This window comes from Numenius arquata, chromosome 19 (genome assembly GCF_964106895.1).
Source record: "Numenius arquata chromosome 19, bNumArq3.hap1.1, whole genome shotgun sequence".
In the NCBI taxonomy this organism is placed as follows: domain Eukaryota; kingdom Metazoa; phylum Chordata; class Aves; order Charadriiformes; family Scolopacidae; genus Numenius; species Numenius arquata.
Genome location: NC_133594.1, coordinates 3,812,328 through 3,828,824, shown reverse-complemented (window position 1 = coordinate 3,828,824; position 16,497 = coordinate 3,812,328). Strand labels below are relative to the sequence as shown.

Genomic DNA, 16,497 nt, shown 5'->3' with positions numbered 1-16,497 from the left:
GTGGGAGGGGTGAATTGTGTCAATGTTCATCCCCTTCTGAGGGAAGCGGCTCTGGGGCAGCATGGTCCATGAAGGCTTGGTGGGAACCACGGTGTGGGAGAGCTGTGGCTGGCTGGAAGGAGGATGTGCCACCCCATGCCATCCCACTCCACCCCATGCCATGTGTCTGGTGCAGGAGAAAGAAGGACCATCCCAATGTGGAAAGGTTGGGAAGGCAACGCTGCTCTCCGGTGCGGGGGTGCTCCGTGGCAAGAGCCGCCTGCCAGCCCCGCTGCTCATCTTAATTGGCATTTGATTTGATTCGACATGATCTCCCGCTTGTAAAACACCTTGAGATGTTTCTGTGTGTGAGGGTGTCCTGGAAACGCTGTTGTACCGTATTAATGAGCCTCTGCTGGAACATAAAGAAGGATCATTAGGAGAGCCCAGCTCCTCTGACACACGGGCAACGGCGGCGGGTGAGGGGATGCCGGGGATGCCAGACGGGCTGCGGTGGGCTCACTGGTCCCTAGGGCGGGGGGGACCAGGGGAGATGTTCACCCCACACCGGGCACTTGTGGATGCGGCACGGCACGGCGGCGTTGCTAAGCAGTTCAGGCATTCGCCGTTCTGCCACTCCGTTTCCCCGGCCCCGTCTTCCTTGGGTGGTAGAAATACATTTTAATATCCGAGTCGCCACGAAACATTCTGTATTATGCTATTATCTCCGGGGGGGCAGGGAAGATTGCAAAGCACTTGGCGTTTTAACACCCACATATGGCTAACACCATGGGCTGTGTGCTGATAAAGATGGGGTAATTAAAGTTTATTTTTTTTATAGACTAATCTCCCAAGCATGTATTTATGAGCCTGATTTAGAAACATCATATTACCAAGAGCACAGGATATTTGTGTTGCTCGTAAATCCATACATATTCTGAACATACCTTTACTTTTTTTTTTTCCCTTAAATTTAGGCAGCACTGTCAATATTAAAAAGAAAAAGAGCTTCCCAGTTTTGTCGGGTTTTTCCCCCCCCCTTGTCCTTTAGGTGGGCAAGGGAAAGTGTACAAAGCAGTGAGTAATTAACTGTGCGAGGAAATGATCTTTCAGAGGAGACACGGTGCATTTGGAGGGGCTGTTTGCGGAGTGTTTACACCGGTGGCTTTGAATTTATCTTCATCTTGCAGCAGGTGCAAAATCTTCTGGGGAATGTGGTGCTTTGCAAGCTGTTTCCGAGCTGTCTGCAGAGGGACCCGCATCTTCTCCGGGAGGCCGGAGCCGGGCTAATTGACAGCTGTGTTAACGGGGAGAAAATCCTGGGTGGGAAAGGTGGTGGTGGCAGGAGCCCCTCTGACCACGGTCCTGGCTACTCCTCTTGTCTTCCAGACTAATTAAGCTGCCGTTAATTGGATTGCTAGCAGGAAGCATCTCGGGTACGATTCTGCCCTAAAATGGAGCAGTTTGTCTTCCCTTTCTGCTTCTCTCTCCTTTGCTCTCGCAGGCTGGGGGAGAGGTTCTTATTCTTCATCCTCCTCACGTGTCCTGCCTGCAGCTCTGCTGGCTGCTCTGCCCGCTCCTCGGGCACAGGCTCTCCCTGGGTCTGCTTCCTCCAGGAGCCCCCCCGGGCCATCGCTTTCCCCCCAAGACAGCCTTACTGAGCACTTGGGCACCCACTCGCTCCACTGCAACCATCCAAAATGCAACAGAAACCTGTTTAATTAAAAATATAGAGAGGTCATCTCAATATCTGAAGGATTTAGTAGGGCAGACGAATCTGGGGACTGAGTTCGGTCTCAGTTGTACCTGGTCACTACCTTCTTCTTGGGCTTTTTGGACCCCACAAGACCCAAATGAAGACTTGTGTTGGGTGCTGAGACTCTCAGGGCTCCTGAGTCCCATCAGCCATCCATGAAGGTCTTGCATTCCTCTGCAGGCTTCCTCCTCTTGGTCAAGGAGGTTGATACCAGCTTGTTTGGGGAACGTGGGTTCAAGCTCACCATGGGTTCTGCACTTTAAACATCTCCCTGAAAGCCTGGGGATGACAAGGAGAGGAGGGAAAGAGCAGGCTTCAGCCAGGTAGAGCTTCCATCTGCGGCGTTGTGGTTTATGTGGTGCTGCCTGAGTTATGAGCTGGGTTTGGATCCCTCCCTGGGCCAAGGAATTGGTCATTTTGTCTCTCTTCTCAAACAGGAGCAGGAAGCCCCAGTGAATCTGTTGAGGTTGGTTTGGTTGGCAGTGACTTGCTAAGAATACATTTGCTTGGGGTTTTAGAGGCCTGGCACGAAGCTGTTTCCCTCCAGATGGGTGTCTAAAGGTAGCACAGGAGCGCTTCTCCTGGAGCATCAGTAGTCTGTGGAGCAGGCAATGGGATGGAGAAGGGGAGCCATGTCCCTCTCTTTCAAGAACGAGGGAAGGATCTGCTTTTCCAACAGCCTCTCATCAAACCTGGCAGCAAACTGTCCGTGAGCAATAAAGAGCTGAGCTGGAAATCCAATTTCTGCTCAAGCAGAAGACCTGTTGTTTTGGTTCAGTTGGTCAAAGCCAACATCAGGCAGTTCTAGAGTTCAATAATTAGTGCCGTGGTGGAAACGAGCAGGGAGCGGGAGGTAGGGGAGGGGAGAAGGTAGTTATAGGAGACTTGTAGCGCATTGTCCCTTTCCTTGGGCAGCCAAGTGGAAACTCATTGAGCTGTAATGGGCTTTTTGCTGTTTCAAGCTCCTGTGCCCCTCTCCTCTTAGTCACGGGGAAAGAAGAAGCTCTGTGGACCGATGGAGATGGGAGCTCTTGGATCCAAATTCCTCCAGCTCCACTCCAGCTGCAGGATGGTGAAAGCTGCCACCGTACCTGTGATTCAGGCTCTTTGTGAAATGGGGATAATACTTGTCTAACTCAGAAGGGATTTGTGATTTAATGTTTGCAAAGCACTTTAAGACCCTGGATTGAAAGGTGATTTATAATGGTAAAATCCAGTGTTCTCTCCTCTATTGTATACTTGGCTGTGTCCAATTATCCTGATGGAGGCTTTTTTCCTTCTTTTTTCTTTTTTCTTCCCTCCCTTTGCCCTCCCCCCCCTTTTTTTCCTTTTTGCATTCCTGTAGTAACTCCAATCAAACACAGGGTTTGTGGCAGGCACAGTATGCCCAGCGAGAGGATGAGTTTGCCCCCCAAGGAGGTGCTAACTTATGCTGATGATATGAATAAAGATTGGGAAGGAAAAAAGGGGCTCGCGAGGTGAAGGGCGCAGGGGTTTGGCGACAAAGCTGTGAAAGAGGGATGGCAAGGCTGTTTAGATGATGCATGCATAAGGAAAGTAAAAGATGCTTCATAAATAATCAATTTGTGTTCTCCTGGTGGTCGCAGCGATGGGGGTGTTTTCCAGCAGATCAGCTGCTTCTCCTGTCCTGCAAATGCTGGTTGGAGCATCCGCTGTGCAGGCTCCGTCCTGCAGCAAGGGATGCTTTGGTGGGACATGCTGCCCTACCTGGAGAAGGCAGGTTGTGCCGTGGGCTCAGCCTGAGCCTGAGATTCCTGCCCTGGTGCCAGCATCTCTACCGGCAGCTTCGGTCACATCACTGTGCAAGCGCTAACTTGCTGGGTGTTATTTTTCCCCTTCAATTTTCAAACTGATACGCTTTTTAAATCTCGCTTCTGCTGATGAAATGGCGAGGGCCAGGGAGCAAGGGAGGAGAGGCTGGATTGGCTTCCAAAAAATAAATCAGTTGTCCTCACCTGAATCCTGAGCAGGGACACGGTCAGGTCTGCCGGGAGCCTCCATCATCTCAGCCATGCCGTAATAGACTCTGCGGTGGCCGGGGTTAATTGCCGGGCTGTGCCCTCTCCTTAGCATTGCCGTACTCCCTGGGTGGGTTTTAATCGGTGTCCCAAGCACCGGAGAAGGGATCCAGCTGCTCTGTGAGGCGTCTGTCGTTAGCGTCGAGGAAAGCGGTGTCAGACTGGGTGGCCATGGGGGATGCGGTGCAGTTGGAGCAGCGGTGGGGCAGCCCCTGGCGCTGGCGGGGCTGGATGGCAGGGGACTAGTGGTGCCCCAAGCCATGGTCTGCAAGGCTACTCCTTTCTTGAGCCCTGTTGATGAGGTAGCAGTTGCCAGGGGACAGTTTCTCATGGTCGAGAAGATCATAGAATGTGTTGGGATGGAAGGGGCCTTTAAAGGTCATCTAGTCCAACCCCCCTGCAGTAAGCAGGGACATCTTTAACTAGATCAGATAGCTTAGAGCCTCATCAAGCCTTACCTTGAATGTCTCCAGGGATGGGGTCACCACCCCCTCTCTGGGCAACTTATCCCAGTGTCTCACCACCCTCATTGTAAAGAACTTCTTCTTAATATCTAATCTAAACCTACCCTGCTCTAGTTTAAAACCATTGTCCCTCGTCCTGTCACTACTTTCCCTTGCAAACAGTCCCTACCCAGCTTTCTTGTAGCCCCCCTTCAGGTACTGGAAGGAGCTATAAGGTCTCCCTCAGTGAGGGACACTCTCCATCAGTGGCACATGTCTCATCTGGACACGTTTGCTCTTGGTTGCAGCCATGTGAAGCTCCTGAGGCAGCCAGGTCTCTCCTGATGACTCTGTGTTGCCCAACTTCACCCCCTTCCCTGCGGAGTTTGGGGGTTGCTCTGTCCCACCCAAATGCAGTCGACAGTGATTCAGTCATCTTAATGCCACACCGCTCCATGAGGGTTTCCTGGTGGGTTTGTACCTGCTGCCATCTTCTCTAGACCTGAGGATGCTCGAGCTCCTCATCGACTTGTTGGCTTTCACCTAATGCTTCAGAAAAAAATCCAAATAAAATAGAAGCCACCATCCAAGCCTGGCAGAGCCGGGGGGTGACGGGATCCCCCCAGCCTCGAGGAATTATTCCTCAGTGCAAGCATCCCTTTGCCCTGGTGCCTTCGAGAGGAGGGATGGCAGTCTGAGGGTGTCCCACGCACCCGGGGGGGACGGGGTGGGCTGGGTGCCTGCTTGGGCGGCTGGCTTTCATCTGTGGGGAAACGCTGAGCTGCTTTGTGGGAGATGCCGTCAGCTCCTGCGCTCGACAAAATAGAACTTGTTTTGTAATATCTCCTGCCTGTCAAAAGCGGCTGGCTCTGTAGGTCGCTTTGTTGTTCAGCGGAGTCCCCCTGTGATGACTGAATATTTATATATATGTTTGTGTAAATAATTAACACTCGTTGTTGCTATATAACATCTACAGGTGTAGATTTCTCCTGGTGTTAAGGGAAAACAAATGATGCCGCGGTCGAGGCAGCCCTTGGATTTGGCTTGGTTATTTTTTTTTTGACTTGGCAAGATTTGCTAGAAAAAAACAAGGCTGACAAAAAGTGACAGCAACTTTGCCGGGGGAGCCTGGCAGGGGCGGTGAATGGCTCCTTGGATGGGGGGTTCCCAGGGAGAGGGTCTGTACAGGGCTCTGAGAAGATTTTCTCCCTCCTCTAGGAAAGTACAGTCCCCGAGATGGATGTAACTCAGTGAGTGAAACGAGTGTTTAAAAACCCAGCCAAGCAAGGGGTGATGGGAACGACAGGGTTTGCAGACCTCAGGAGCACTTCCAGTGCTACTGAAGTCTTTCTTTTCAGTGCCTGTCTTTCTCTGGGACTGGGGCTTTCCTGCATCCACAAAGGAAAGGGGGGAGGCTGAGCATGCCCCTGGTAGAGCTTTGTCTGTTGCCCACCCACCCTTCTCTCTGCCTTCCAGGTTCGATGAAGAGCCCCGTCAACAAGACGGCGCTGACCCTGATCGCTGTCAGCTCCTGCGTCCTGGCCATGGTGTGCGGCTCCCAGCTCTCCTGCCCGCTGACCGTCAAGGTGACGCTTCACGTGCCCGAGCACTTCATCGCGGATGGTAAGACCCTCTGGGGACTTGAATGCCACTGCCCCAATGGGTGTGTTTGGGACGTGGGGGGTCTCTCTCTTTGGGAATTGCCCTGGCTGCAGGGATCCCCCTTCCCAGAGGAGCAAAGCACATCTGTGAGCCTGAAATCTCAATGATATCTATTATTACTATCATTATTATTTATTAATAATAATAATTATTACTACTAATAATAATTATTGTTGTGTCTGGTGGCTATTCCTGGTTTCCTCCAACCTCAGTGACAAGCCCTGGGAGCCCGCACAGACAGATGTCCCCCTGTCCTACAGCAGCAAAGCTGCTTGTCCCAGCCTCTCGCAGCGGTGCAGAGTGAGATGGCCGGGGTTTGAGCAAAGGCAGAGATGCTTTGAAAAATTAGACGAGGACTGCTGTCACTATTTATTGCTTTCTCCAGCTGGGCTCCTTGCGTTTGTTGTGTTTCACTGACCTTTTCTTTATAATGTGCAGTGAGCGTCGAGTGCAAGTTTTCAGTAACATGAGGGCAAATTTCATTTTCTTCCAGCAGACGGGACCCATTATTCAGTCGGTTCCAATTCCTCAGCTCCTGCGCTCGTCTCGCAGCTTGGGGCGTGCGAAGGGGGCACTTTTTCCCTGCCAGAAACATGCCGCAATGAGCCCAGTACATCACCGGGTGCTGAGGTGTCCTGGCACGGCCAGCTCCTCTCCAGCCCCCCAGTTTGGGGGCTGGGATGGAGGGCAGATCCCGGGGGGGATTAAAATTTTGGGGAGAGGTGGATGGTTAAAGAGGTGCAGCGGCACCACAGCAGCAGGGGGTGATGGAGAGGGGCTCAAGCCATCACCCTGTGGCGGGGAGGGACTCACCAGTGTGGTTGGGGTGAGATTCAGCTCTGCAAAGAGTGGTTTCTTCTTGGCTGAGATGTGCATTTACTTAGCGTTACCTGTCCTGCAACACCCACAGAGTACCCTCCCCAGCCCCACCACAGACCCTCGCTGCCTCGTTAGCCCCACTTCTATGTCTGCGCCTAACGATGCTCATGGGGTGGGTGTTGTGTGATGTGGGTCGATGGCCCCATGCTGATGTGTGAGGCCGCCTCTGCTCTGATCCCTGAGGATTCTCCTTAGCTGCTGACTCTGGAAATTGCAACCTAATCTCCGGATACATAGAATATCCCAGCGGTCAAACCTTGGCCCTTAAAGAACAGAGGAGGAGAACATGGTTGTCTCAGGTTGGAGGAGCTGAACATCAGTGGAGACATGAAAAAGGCATAACTTGAAACAAGGGACTTGTCTGCACCTTGACCTGTTTCTAAAAAGGCTTTAAGGATTGTCCAGGCTGCACATAACGATCTGTGAAGATTTCAGAATATTTATTCTGAGTAGCTGGAGAACAGGAACTCTTTTTGCACTTGGGAAATGAGGCTGCTCCGGTGTCACCTCGTGTCCCTTTGAGATGGGCACTTGCCAGTTCATCGCTCGGACTGGGAGGTCACAGCTGGTTTTGAAACTTACTGAAGGTCAGCCAGGAAGGCAGCGATGGAGGTAGGACCCCAGCATCCTGCTCCCCGTCCGTGGTTTTGGCCCAGGGAAGACACTGTGTCCTCGAAAAAGAAAATAAAACAAAATGCAATGTGACTCGGTAGAATGAAAGTGAAAAGCTGAGCCTGTGCTCGTCACCAGGAAGGGGGTGGCAATGCAAATTATGCAAATACGGAGAACACTCGAATGGAAATGACAATGAAATACCAATAAAACAGATTAATATCCTTGAAACTGGGGGAAATGGGATGATCTCCAGTCCTGACTTAATGACTTTTCTAAAGAGAAAGTGGCAAGAGGACTGGTAAAAACGGTTTGGAGAAGAATTAAAATGAGCTTTGTAATGAAACTGTAAAATATAATTACAAACTGCAAAAACTTTTTAAATATTTTTTATGAGAAACAGTCAAATTCTTCATGTAGAAGCAGCCAAGACGTTTTGCAGTGGCTATCACTTTTACTGAAATCACATCATTTTATGCGGTGGCAGAGTCCCTTGCCTGGGAAGAGAAAAGCTCTTAAAGTTGTCCCTTCTTTTTGAATAACGCCAAATCCCAAGGCAGCACCCAACTGGCAGCAAAATATTATAAAACATTTAAAGACATTACAGAACGGGGACAGGCTGGGAAATTTTAACGATACCCAGGAAAAAACGTAGCTGGCTGTGTTTGCAGAGGCTGGGCACCCAGAGTCTTACGGAAAGATGGAAAATAGGGAGCTGATGGAAAACAGGGGGCTCGCTCTTCCCCGGCGAGCTCCTGGGGGGGGTTAAAGCTTCTTTTTCCCTTGGTGCAGAAGGGGGTTGGTGTGGGCATCCCCTCGTGAGCTGCTGCCTTTGGCCCGGCCAAGGCTGGGAGCTTTGATCGGTCTGAAACCAGCCTCTCCCGTGGCACCTGAGGGTTTGCACCATCTCTCATCAGCGCTGCCGTGCGCTTAAACAGCCTGGATCCCTGAGCTCTTCTCTTGTGTATTTTGCATGATGATAAGGCAGGGGTGGTGCATTCACGGGAGACGTTCCCCGTGCTCGAGAGAAGGGTGCCCTCTCGTTCCTTTTTTGAAATGTGGCGTTTCAATAGATGCCAGTAGCCAAGGAGAATCTTAACGCGGAGCAGCCACCGACACCTCTGCAGGAAAAGTCAAACAAAGAGAGAGGCTGAAAGAAATCCCTCTCCTGGCAGATGCAAACTCGTCTTTGAAGGAAACTTTAAATAGATGCCAGCCAGCTCCAGGGCGCCAGGAGCCAAAGCCAAGTTGGGAAAAGGAGGAGGAGGGGGGGAAAAAGCCCCACCAAATGTCTCCAGCCTTGGAGAAAAGCACCTTCTCCCCCCCACCTCCACAGTGAGCAACGGCGATAAAGAAGCTCCTGAGCCCGCTGGAGTTTCAGGATGGGAACTGGGAGGGGAAGGACTGGGACCAGAAGCCAACTGGCAGCGAAGGCTGGGAGGATATATTCCAAGCAGCAGTATTAATAACCAGCCTGTCTCTGTTGCCCTTATTTCTCTCTCTCTTGGTTTGTTTTCTTCCTTTTGTTCATTTGATGGGGTTGTGTGTCCCCCCCCGGCTCCTGTGAGCAATTACTGCCTGGTTTGTACAGCTGCTCTGCCTTCATTTCACGGGGCGGCCGGATCCAGGAAAGCCTGGCAGAAGCTGCCGTGGCTGGCAGGGGTGGGTACCGGGGGGGTCCTGCCTCCTAGAAATGGGTCGTTGCCTCTAAATGTCTGAGGATGCCACAGGGGGAGCATCCTCCCCTCCCTTGTGCGGCTCCGGGGCATCGCATTTTGGGGCAGCATCAGCCGGCACCGAGCAGGAGGCGTCGTTCTGATTTCGGAGGTGGCTGGGATTTATAGAAAGACTCGGAGCGGCTTTTATGAGGGTATGGAAATGCAAAGTATTATTTAGAGGACCCTTAGCAGTGTCAAAGGGGGAAAGAAAGGAAAGAGAGCCCCTCCGTCTGAGCAATAAAACCCCCTTATGATTATGTGAGCCGCTCAGCTCTGCACATTCAATAGTTGGGTTGTGGTTTTGGTTTTTTTTTTTTTTTTTTTCCTTTCTTGTAAGTAATCACTCAAAAAGTAGAGCTACAGCGATGGGAGCGGCTGGCGGGGAAGGCAGGGCTGGAGAAAGATACCCTGGAGGACTCAGCCTGGAGCATGTCCTTGCTGCACAACGCTTTGAAATATAGTATCAATTAAAGCTTCCCGTTTTTACAGCCTGCGAAGAGGTTATATATGGTGTGGGTGGATGTTTGTATCTGGATACTTTAGTGGGAGAGGTAGCTGAGATCCGCCGGTGCCTACAGCAGGAAGCTGTAGAGCTACATTTAGCTAGGGGCTTGTAGGGCTTCGTTTTATAAGTGGGAATAAAGTAAAGGGCATAAAGCAGGTTGCTGTCACTTCAGAGACATCTCAGGGCATTCGCAGCCTCCGTCCTTCCTCTTCTGAGACGTGTGCCAGGGGGGATGTGGTGATCCATGTCTGAAATCTCGCTGGTGTATGGAGGTAAGGAGCAGGGGCACTGCCTGCCCCGAGCCCCCCATCTTTCTGCTGCAGCCTCCTGCGGACATGTCTGACTTTCCCCAGGATGGGCATCGCCCTGCAAGCAATGGGAGAAGAGCAAAGCCAGTCCCACCCTATGCAAAGCCCAGGAGAGCAGCGGGAGGTGGAATTGCCACTGGAGACAGTGATTCTACCCCTCTACTCCACTCCAGTGAGACCCCACCTGGAGTACTGCATCCAGCTCTGGAGTCCACAGCACAAGAAGGACATGGACCTGTTGAAACGGGTCCAGATGAGGCCACGAAGATGCTCAGAGGGCTGGAGCCCCTCTGCTATGGGAACAGGGTGAGAGAGTTGGGGGTGTTCAGCCTGGAGAAGAGAAGGCTCCGAGGAGACCTTAGAGCCCTTTCCAGTCCCTAAAGGGGCTCCAGGAAAGCTGGGGGGGGACTCTTCATCAGGGAGGGGAGCCACAGGATGAGGGGGAATGGTTTTAAACTGAAAGAGGGGAGATTGAGATGAGATACTAGGATGAAATTCTTTGCTGTGAGGGTGGTGAGACCCTGGCCCAGGTTTCCCAGAGAAGCTGTGGATGCCCCATCCCTGGAGGGATTCAAGGCCAGGCTGGACTGGGCTTTGAGCAACCTGGTCTGGTGGGAGGTGTCCCTGCCCAGGGCAGGGGGTGGGACTAGATGGGCTTTAAGGTCCTTTCCACCTCTAAGCATTCTATGATTCTATGAGACCATGCATTAGGTTTGAGCGTCTGACAAGATGGCAGAGTTGGAGGAAGCTCTTTGTGGCTTCTTTTTTCCTTCCTTTTAAGCTTTATGCGTCTGCCCAATGTCTGAACGATGACGTTCTGTGGTTGTCACGCAGCTGATCAGTAATTGTTTCATCTGAAGATTATTTCCTACTTTCCCCCCACCACTGTTTCCTCCGAGACGCTGGTGGAATTGGATGCTGCTATTAGCAGCTTGTGTTAATTTTCCCCAAAGATTGCCGGAGCTCTGCAGACTGCAATTGTTGGACTTGCAACAACTTCTCATTTTGGTTTTAATTAAATGTGTTGCTTTAAATTGTTTGCTTTTGACATCTCCTGCTCAATCTTCTGCAGCCCTCAGAGGTGACCAGGCATTAGTTTGTGTCCTCAGGCGCTCAGCACGTGCTGCGCATGCGGCCGCAGAGAAATGAGTGGTGGGAGGTGGGGGACCAGCCGTCTCTCCGTTCCTTTTTATGGGAGGGAAAAGCTGGAGACAGTCCTTGATTTACATGTGGAGCACCCCAGGTTTATACCAGAAGGATGGAGAAAAGGGATCTGACCTCAAAGACATCTCTCTGAGTTTTCCCAGGAGTGCTGCCGTTGGGGTCCCCCACGTTCTCCAGCTGGTCCCAGCCTCACCAGCCCCATCTGAAATCAGTAAGAGGGAATTTGCTGGCTTGAAATGAGATTTTTCTTGTGCTGCTTTCTTCCCCTGGAGTCATTTTGCTGCAGAGGTGCCCGTTTTGCTGTATGGAGACCTGGGTCAGGGCTTTGGCAGAAGCAATGCTTTCCCTTTGCAGACTTGGTGACAGGTCTGGCTGCCCCAGACCCTGTGTGTTTCTGGTAAGGTGGCTGTTTTTTGGGGGGCAGCTTTACAGATTGCATTTAATTCCATCAGCTCTTAATCACTGGGTCACCTCGGTGTCTGCGTTACAGCTCGCTGCTGTTCCCGCGCCTCTTTGGCTGGCAAGAAAATGTGAGCAAATGGCTGCAGCATTACCAGACATGAACTCTAAATATTAACATCAATTTATAAACTGTATCAGCGTGGATCAAAGGGATTCCAAGACGGTTTTACAGCGTGAACGCTCTTTGCATGAAGAACTAATAAGATTCCAGAGGCTGAAGTACATCATGTTTTTATCGTGCCGTTGACAGCCTTGTGATCCCGCGCTCGGCTCTTCCCCGTGCCGGCCCTGTGCCTGCTGGGGCAGCGCGGTTTGCAGGGGTAGGCAAATCCCTTTTCCTTTCTCCTTTGCGGGATTCATTGGAGCAAAGCAGAGGGGATTGGCGTTGATGTTTGGATGGTGTCAGCAGGGGCCTGTTCAGAGCTGGGAGCTGTGGCATCCTGAGAGAGGCAGGATGTGCCCATCACTGGGGAGGTGGCATCTCCCGGCGCCTGCTGAGCTTCTGCCAACACTGTTTACATTTGGGAGGGATGGTGAGGGAAGGCTGCAGTAAGGCATAACTAACTAGCTAACCTGCCCCCTTCCTAGATGAAGGGATGCAAACATTGGCTTATGCATCTGCAGGATGGGACCCTGCCAGCTTGCCTCATGGTCGGTCTGGCTTAGGCCACACTTGCTTTTGAACAAGAATTCAGGGGATGCCTGCAGCAGCAATGACACAGCAATGCAGCGAGGATTTTTGGCAGCTGCATAGCTGCGAACATGCTACTTCACTTCATCGTTCTGCCCACAAGCAGCGTTGCTGATGTGCAATCTCTGGGTGAGTGGGCGGTAGCTCCCCTCTGTCCCGTGGCGTATTAACTTGGCATGTGCTGCCTCTTGGTTGTGTTTTCTGCAGTCCTGGGAGGACATTTGGTCTTGGTGCTGGCTGGAAAAAATCTCCATTCACACCCCCTTTCTGTTTTTGAAAGCTTATCAGAGCTCATCCTTTGTGTACTTTGTGATGTGATTAGATTTAGGCTGGATTTCCCCGAACCCTTGTCCAACATCTTGAGAGCATCCCTGAGAAAAAGCTCCAGGCTGAAGCCTGGGAGTTGGGAGATACGTAGCATTAAGGAGCAGCTTTTTTTTAGGATCCTAATTTCCATCTCAGCCGCTGCTGGCCCAGACACCTACCGAGGATAGAGATGTGCTGTTACAAACGCCTGCACAATTATATTGTCTAATAATGCCGTGGGAGATCTTGTTGCAGTGTGAGCTTGACCACAAGGCAGGGGTGGGAAGATGCCATCCTGCTTGGGTTTGGGAAAAGGTGGCCAAGACATCACCTACTGAATAAAGTCAAATCCGTGCGCTGCTTGTCAGGAGTTCCGCCCTGGCGAAATCAAGACTGACTGCCAAGAAAACCCGAAAAAAGAGTCTGTCAGAATTATCAAGAAAGTGCAATTTCACAATTAAAATGTAACCCTGCTCCTCCCACGGGAAAGATGCTTCTAGTCTGAGCTGTAATTACATACAGATTTGTATCACTAATTTGCTTCTGCTTTGCCAGAGCAAAGGAGCTCTGGCAGGATTGACAGCGTTTCCAAGGGCTGGGGGTCCCCGGGTTTGATCCTCGGTGGGTTGGGGAGCGCTGGCGTGAGCAGCCCACATGTGGGATGTAGTTCGTCTGCTGAAAATACATCCCTGAGTCAAGCACTGTCTGCGATATAAACCACGCGCTTCGCCTGATGGAAGAGTAAACGAAAGGCGTCTCTATAAGCTTTTGTTGTTCTAAAAACTTGCCATCCTAACTTAGGCATTTCGTCTTGTTCAAGAGAGAAACCATTTGAAAAACAAGATGAAGTGGATACCCTGAATTTTATCCCAGTGGGATAGTATCCCTGGTTTCAATTTCGAAGAAAGAATTAAGAGTTCGACTTTGAAGAATTTAAATTATTGTAAAATTTCCAAGTTTAGTGCTGAGCGGGCACTGGGTGGTAAAGCTGAGCACCGCATGAGTCTGGGGGTGCGATCCTGCACCAAGCCTGGTTTCCTGGCTTAGGTCAGTGTGTGTGTGTCCTAGGAATCCACCGTGTATCCTGGCAATCCAACGTCTGGCTGGCTCTTCTGCATTTTCTCCAAGAAATTTAAGAATAGAATCATAGAATCATTCAGGTTGGAAAAGACCCTTGGGATCGTCGAGTCCAGCCATCAACCCTACTCTACAAAGTTCTCCCCTACACCATATCCCCCAACACCGCATCTAAATGACTCTTAGCAGAGGTTTTCATTCCCTGGGAGTGGGACAGGAGGGTGAGAGCTGATCAATGGAAAGAGCCGATAGGGGAGGAGTTGTCTCTTTGGGAAATGTTTTAAGTTTAACAAGGGGAAAAAAAAAAAAAAAAGAGTTCCCTAAAGAAATCAAATAGGTTTATTCTTTGTACCCATAGAATGGAACACGAGAGAGAATCTGTCCTCTAGCATTTAAAAAAAATTTTCTATAACAGGATTATAATTGCATGATAGTATAGGGATGGATACATTAATAGCAACCTGTAGTATGACCTCCCGTGGCTTTCCAACAGAAAATTCTAATTTTAGATGAAAGGGAGTTTCGTTGGCCACGATACAGCGAATGGACCAAAGAGGACAAAAAGAGCAGAGGGAGGAAGAAATAGAAATTCTTAAAAAAAAATATTTTTTGATCTCTTCCCTTGAAAACAAGAGAGAGAGAAAGGAAAAGCCAAACCCTTTTGGCTGCCTTTTGGATGCTTTGTTCTTTTCCCTTGTTAGATATCTCTTCTGAGCTGTTTTATCCTGTTGTGTTCTGGAAAATGATATTTGAAATGTCAAAACTTCAAGCCTCTTTTGTCAAGGCTTAAGCAGTTCCACTGAACTTTGAAGGAGACCTCAGCATGAGAGACATGAACTTTTGATGATGCCTTAACTGATCGGGCTTTGATCAGCGTTGGAGAAGGAAGGAGGGGGAGAAAACACAAGCATGCAAAAACCCAAACAAATCAGTCCCCCGAGGTGCTGGTGGACCTCGTGGAGCCAGGAGGCGGTTGTGTAGGTGTGTACTGGTGTTCTCCATGGCACTGCAATGCTACTTCTAAAGCCAACAGCGCTTGAGGGGTGTATCCTACAATGGGGATTCCTGGGAGGTGGCGGTGGTGGGTGGAGAGCTGCTGTTTTGTGGCTGTATTCTCTTGTTTGGTTGACGGTTGTTTTATCCTGAGACCAAAATGTCTCTGTTTAAGGGGGATTTCACCAAGCTTTTGAGTGGGAAGCTCAAAATTTGGGTTGAGGACACCTGGGAGGGGCTGGGGTTGGCAGTAGAGGACAGCAGGGTGGAGGGTCTCTGCTAGGATCTGCTCCCTGGGGTCCACAGGTAGCAGCTGTAGTTGGGCTTCAGGCTGGGTGTGAGGGTGATTCGGGGGGTGTCTGAGGTCCTCAAAGCAGGTTTTCAGAGGGTGATTGGGAGTGGGGTCTACCTCGTGGTGTGAGCCCCTCGGGTTCCCTATCATCTCCCGTCCCTCCTCCTTGATTTCCCTCCATTGAGAGACTGAGCATTGGTGAAAACAAGCCTGCCTGATGTTCCCGACAAGCTAAAGATGTTTGAAACCGCTCCTGCTTAGAAAATGTTTGTTCTCGGTAGTTTCTAAAAGGATTTGTTACTTAACCTGCCCTTTCGGGGCTTTTCAAGATGGTTTTGATAAGTGCGTGCTGGTGACTTTTGAAAACTGTTTTCTCTGTGTGGATTCTTTGAAAATAAAGAGAAAAAAATGTGTGAAAAGGCTTTGAAATCTTCAGAATTTTAGCTTTCAAAATATTTGTAAAACGCCTTTTTCCTGTTATTTTTTTTTGCCAGGCGAGCTATAAAGGGATCAAGGTTGGGATGTTTGTTTGTTTGTTTGTATTTTCAATGGGAGTGAAGGTGACGAGAGCGGCTGTGAGCATCTCTGAAAATCTTACCCAGCTGAGCTGCAACACACTCGGCTTCAAAGGTGTGAGAAGTTTCCTTGCTGGAAGTTGTCCTCTCCCTCCTAGGAAGGAAGGAAAGTGTTTACAATTAACTAAAAGCTTTAATTTCCCCAAGTTTGGTGGTTTCTTCTTGGACTGGAGTAGAAAAGCCTTGATTTTACACCGAACTTGAATTTGGGGATTTTGAATTCTTTTTTTTTTTTTTTAAACTTTTGCTGTTGTGGAAGATTTCTCAGCCTTACTGAAATCAAAAGAAGTAATTCATCTTGAAAATACCAGGACTTTTCTATTTTATTTAAGTTACTGTTGCATTATATTTGGGAAGGTCTTTCTCTGTACAGAATATGGCGAAGCTTTATCAATTTGCAAATGCTTGCAAGCTTCCCAAATTTGTGGTTTTATATGGACACCAGACTTCTGCTGAAAGACATGCGCTTGGCTCCTGGCCAGGTGTCACGTTTTGGTGTTGATTTAGGTGGTGCTTTCCATAAACAGATAGTTTTGGGGTTTTTATACTTCCAAAAGCAAACAGGCTGGGTTATCCAAAGAAGATGAAAATTTAGCAGCAAGGCCATCAATGTGCTTCCTCCTCCGAGAGGAGCTCAGCAGGAGGGGCTGGTGGGGAGCTCCAGAGGTCACCCCTCCGTCGCCCACCCCGACCATGGGGTCCCCTCCATGTAGCAGCTCCTGGGCCAGGATGCTCTGCCAGCTCGAGTCACCTTTGTCTTTATGAATATTAATTATATGACTGTTTTATGTCTGATTTGCTTCTGTTACTTCCAGACTGGCTGTATTTTAACTAGAAGTGGGGTTCATTAAATAGGGATTTAATCGAGAGCTGGTGGTTTTGCTCTTTGGGTGCGGAGGGAGTTGTCTGTAGCGGAGCCTCCAAATGTGCTTACGTGCTTCCCAAGGCTTGTTCTTTATTAGGGAACTACAAAAGTAAGGAAGAAGGCAGGATTGACAGGCTACTACATAGACACCTACACGTAAACAGTAAACAG

The 16,497-nt window shown here is 50.0% G+C and overlaps 1 protein-coding gene across 1 annotated transcript in view; it reads left to right on the top strand.

The window, feature by feature from the left end:
• The window catches only part of ASTN2 (astrotactin 2), a 366,183-nt gene that overhangs the window by 134,117 nt on the left and 215,569 nt on the right, over positions 1 to 16,497 (top strand). Inside the window, exon 6 of the mRNA XM_074161351.1 lies at positions 5,694 to 5,840. Coding sequence (XP_074017452.1) covers positions 5,694 to 5,840 — 147 coding nt within the window. The remainder of the gene's footprint in view (positions 1 to 5,693; positions 5,841 to 16,497) is intronic.